The 4,827-nt window shown below is 45.1% G+C and overlaps 1 protein-coding gene across 2 annotated transcripts; it reads right to left on the reverse strand.

Annotated features, from left to right (window-relative positions):
* Window positions 1–312: 312 nt before the first annotated feature.
* On the reverse strand, window positions 313–4,827 carry LOC136493500 (E3 ubiquitin-protein ligase WAV3-like). 2 transcript variants are annotated; one of them, XM_066489593.1, is made up of 2 exons: window positions 4,386–4,827; window positions 313–2,385 (listed from the first exon to the last, which is right to left on the reverse strand). In XM_066489593.1, exons 1-2 carry the CDS (start codon window positions 4,623–4,625, stop codon window positions 538–540), a joined length of 2,088 nt encoding a protein of 695 aa, XP_066345690.1. In that variant the 5' UTR covers window positions 4,626–4,827; the 3' UTR covers window positions 313–537. The 2 variants fall into 2 exon arrangements, with proteins under 2 accessions (XP_066345690.1, XP_066345689.1); XM_066489592.1 differs by having other exon boundaries at window positions 313–2,388.

Raw genomic sequence — 4,827 nt, forward strand, 5'->3', positions numbered from 1 at the left:
ATTCATGCGAAATTCCTGCCTGCAAATTATAGTGATTTACCTTAAATTACCATAACTGATTAAGGCAGCATACATACAAGAACTTAATTATATTGAGAGCACACTGACACGAATCTGGGAAGGAGAAACAGAGGGTACGCATTTGGGTTTCCATTCTTCGTACCAGTCCAATGCTCCCTTGTAGGCTTGCACGCATCACCAAAGATCAATTGAAATTATTCATGACTTAAATTCCATGATTCGAGGAAATTAAATGGAATGGGCCCGTTGACAGATTTTAGGAACCAAACTATTTACATTTCCATCCTTTTTCCCCCCACATATCATCACATTGGGGGAATATAGTTCTAGCTATCACAATAAAGTACTTCCCGCACCTCAATTTCCGCGGTATTACCTCATTAGGACTCAAATAAACTTATCAGCGAAAGAATAACTAGGCACTACTAAAGCGCCAGCAATCATGCTAAGACTAATGAAAGCTAAGATTAAACTTTCGCCATCATCCGAACATGACACTGCCGAGATGATGGTGATTTACCTTCCCTGGACTTGTGGTCTTCGGCCCTGAGGCAGAGAGCTGAAATTCTGGGAATGCTCCAGCATCTGAACCATGGATGGCGTTTGATATGAGTGAACAAGAGTGGTGCTATCTGTAGAGTCTCCGCGCGCTGTTGCTCTCTGCCATGAATGAGAGCTCAATCCAGACAGCATATATGCCCTCCCTGAAGCCTCATAAAGTTGGCGGTTCGCCATCCTCTCCTGAATCTCTCTTAGCTCTGCGTCAAGGGCCATGCATAGACGGTCCCCATTCTGGCTTGCAACAGACTGTGACAGTGCCCTCCGGCAGTCCTCAAGAATAGTGACGGCCTCAGAGAGAGCACCCCTCTCGGCAGCAGCCCGTGCAGACTCGATAGAATTGGCAGCTCGTATACGGTTCCTCTCTCGGTCAACTTCAATAGAAACCGGTACAGATACAGTAGATGTTGGCCTGTTGATCTTTACCTCGTCACCTTGAATCTTGATAGTCTCATTGGTCACAGGATCTTTGTAAGCACAAGCAACTCCTAACAGTGAAGTCTGTTCACAAGATTTTGGAATGGTCACTGACAGCAAAATGTCTTTCTCCTCATCAGCATATAAGTGAGAAATATCAACAGATCCATTTCGTCCATCTCTTGCTACCTTACTTGGATAGCTGCCACATTTGATGGAACAAAGTTGAACACCAGGATCAACGCACTCCATACTGAGACGCATCTCCTGAACAGCAACACTAAGAAGCCCACCAATACATTGAGCAAACGCATCTTGCATCACACCTTCATCCTCAATAAAAGAAAAGGTGCCACCAGAAGCTTCAGAAATCGAATGCAGTGTATCTGAATCATGGTCTGCTCCAAATCCAAAAGTGTGCAGGGGTACCATATGGAGATCATTTAGAATAGAAGATGGAACAAGTGACCTACGACCTGCTGATGTGCCTTGGAAATTTGAGGAAATGTTGTAGGTATCTTGACCATCTGACAGAAGAATGATACTGCATACAGAATTCTTATAGTTGCGGTCCTCAATTACCTTCACAGCTTTCTTTAGTGCATCAGCAATGTTCGTACCACCACCACTGCCAAGTGAGCTTATTGCCTGCAAGGCCTGCTGCCTACCATGATGTGACATCCGTTGGAGGGGGAACAGTCTTCGAGCAGTAGATGAAAAGGCAATGACTGAAAGGCGATCAGATGGCCGAAGGTGCTGAATAACAAAACCCATTGCTTGCTTCAGGAGTGCCAATTTTGTGCCTGCCATACTGCCACTAACATCGAGGACAGTAACAAGATCAATAGGAACTCGTCTTGACGACCTCATAGAGCTTTCATTGACCAAACTGCCTGTGATGTCATCTGAGCTAGAAGTGGGGGCGTTCACATGGATCAGAATATCAAATCCATCTAGACATGATGCCTGTGAAACAGCTTGGAATTCTGGGTATGAGCTGATCTCAGCAGTTTTACTAGATCCAGAATTAAGATTGTCAAAAGCCTCTATGCGCTGCAAAGGTTCATCATCATTGTAGTCTGCTGGCTCAGAAGTATGTAACCGACGGACCTCTCGCCGCCGGTTTGAAACTTGCCGGTGAAGAGCCAAATGGGGATCTTGTTGGGGTGATCGAATATGGTCACCTCCAACTCTTCCATGAGGACTAGTAGAAGATAGTGAGCGACAGGGTATCTCTTTCCATTTCGCTCGACAAACTGGGCAGACATAGTTCCCATGTTTTACATTAGACGAGATACACTGAAAATGGAACATGTGAGAACACTCTGCAGTGAAAAGGGCTTGTCCATGGCCAGATCTCATGCTAGCAAAGCATATTGCACATTTCCCCTGCTGAAGGACAAACCAAAGAAAAAAATAAGCTTAATTGCTTTGAATTATACAAAAAGAACTACTACTACTTTGAATAGCATGTATTGACACGTTACATGAACGGATACTTTTAAATTATACTACCTAATTCTCTGCCTGACCTGGTTACAACATAGAGCTAGGCCAGTACAGATCTTTACTACACTGCATAAGCCTCTAATAAAATTTTATTCATCCAACCTCAACTCCGAAATAACACGTGTACCTTAAACCTTCATTTATGTGGCCCTAAATGTCATTTTTGGAGTTCACGTTTAGATAGCATATGCACCATTGCCCCAATATAAATTATTTGCTGAATAACAAATATGTACATACATTTTTTACTAATACCTTTGGTATTACACTAGTCCAAGCACCATAGCAGCTCTAATAGTCAAATATCATCTTATTCGTTCAAGATAAGCAGATAGCAAACAATCAACATCACGATGTGGCAATGGCAGGGCAGCAGAACATTGAAACTAGCACTTCCTTTTGGCATGTGTCCACCGAAATCAATTGAGGATTTGAGGTAATGCATCAGTCATTGTCTATTGGTCAGCACAAAAAGTAAGGATGAGCTATTATACCCAGAAACCTTGAATTGAGATAAATTGATATTCCCATACCAAGCACACCCTTTGACCAGTAGTTAAACACTTGCCATCAACATCAAGCCAGCAAAGGAGCACAAATAACCATACACGTGTTGTAATACTGATTTTATTTTATGGATACTGTACTCGTCAAGTTATCATCACAACATGTTTGAACACAATAAATCCTGATTTTATTTGTTGAATTTGGTCAGAGCTACTTAGTCCTGTGAAGGAAAGTCAATTAGAAGGTTTATCCTTCAAAAATTCAACTTAATACCTAATACTTCCTCTTTACTGTTTTTACTCTTTTGTACCAAGTTGGTGCATGCATGGAACCCATGAATGTAAAGGTAGTGAGGCAATCCATGTGAAGTTACTTGTCAAATTGGTACCATTGAGACAAAAAGGCCACATAAAAATAGAAAGTAGCAGTCAGCAATCAGTTGGGCAATTTGCATCCACTATAATGGATAGCAGCTGTCAAGTTGGAACATCTGCCGTAAAGAAAGAAAGCTGGTGGTAGGAGGAAAGAGTGGGGTTTGCTACACGTGACCACCGCGGGCTGGTGATGAGCGACAAGCAAGCTTTTTCCTTTCCTTATCAAGAAGGAGAGCAAGTGAAGTACAGATACGATGGATGGGATAGAGAAGAGGCTTGCATTAAGCAGTTATCTAAGGAAAGCCATTGACTAAAAAAGTGATGTCAGAGGATACCGAGCAGACCACAGCTGGCGTAATATCTCCTATGAATCTCTCGACATGAATGACATTATTGAGCGATGAAGCATTGACTAACGGAGACATTACAGAACGAACAACAGCTGGCACGCAAGGTCCTGTGAATCTCTAGGATTGAACTTATGTTAAGAAAATACAGGAATTCAAATTTTTCTTCTTCGTTTTGGACAGTAATTGGGTGATTGTCTTTCTGACGGGAGAGAATAAAATGGGGGGCAAAACAGTAATGCACAATGATGTAGTATGATTGATAATCTTATTAGAAATTTAGAAGCGCACAAGCACAACCAGCGAGCGTAAATTCTACTCATGCCGTGCCGAAGAAGCGCACAAAGTCTCCACGCAAAAAATCTAAAACAGCTAGTGAAACACAATTTTCGCACTGAGAATGCATCCTATCCGTGCTAACACCCAACACGGAGATCGCCAATAAAAACACCCAACACGGAGGGTGCGTCATACTACCAATAGCATGCGCATTTGACTTCCCAAATAACTAAACGCAGGGCATAAATTACCACCACGCCCAAATCCCCGATCAAACCAAGCATTGAAACCGGGGGCGTTTTTCTTTTATCGATTGATGAAACCCCCAATCCCAATCCCGAAAACCTAAAAAACGCTCATATCTCGATCTCACCTTGGAGGAGTGCGTGGAGGAGGACCTGCCCCCGGACTTGGACTGGCGGTGCGCACCCACCGGCGTGCTCGGCCCCGACGACTCGCCCGCCGCCGGCGCCACCACCGCCACCGCGGCATCCCGCCGACAACCGCCCGCGCCCGACGGCGCCCGCGGGACGTTTCCACCTCCCGCCGCGGACGCGTGCACGTCGAGGCGGAGGCCCAGCGCCTTCCTGACCTTCCTCCACGCTCCCTCCATCGCTGCAAAGCACAAACCACCAACCCGCCTCCTCCCACTCCCAGCCAACCGGCTCGCAGACTTCGTGGGGCTCTTACACCGCCACCCCGCCTACGGGTTATACGGCGATGACTGCCGATAGGAGTGCGGGGAGGGAGAGGGAGCGGCGGAGGGTTTTGGAGGGGAGCAGAACCGACAAGGGAGGTAGTGGAGCTGTGGAGCG

The sequence above is a fragment of the Miscanthus floridulus genome, chromosome 11 (assembly GCF_019320115.1).
Source record: "Miscanthus floridulus cultivar M001 chromosome 11, ASM1932011v1, whole genome shotgun sequence".
NCBI lineage: Eukaryota > Viridiplantae > Streptophyta > Magnoliopsida > Poales > Poaceae > Miscanthus > Miscanthus floridulus.

Excerpts from the sequence above, each read along its gene's own strand:
- LOC136493500 (XM_066489592.1), bottom strand. The coding sequence starts at position 4,625 with ATGGAGGGAGCGTGGAGGAAGGTCAGGAAGGCGCTGGGCCTCCGCCTC. Across the intron at positions 2,389-4,385 it reads CCTCCACGCACTCCTCCAAG|CAGGGGAAATGTGCAATATG; the intron begins GTGAGATCGAGA and ends TTTGTCCTTCAG.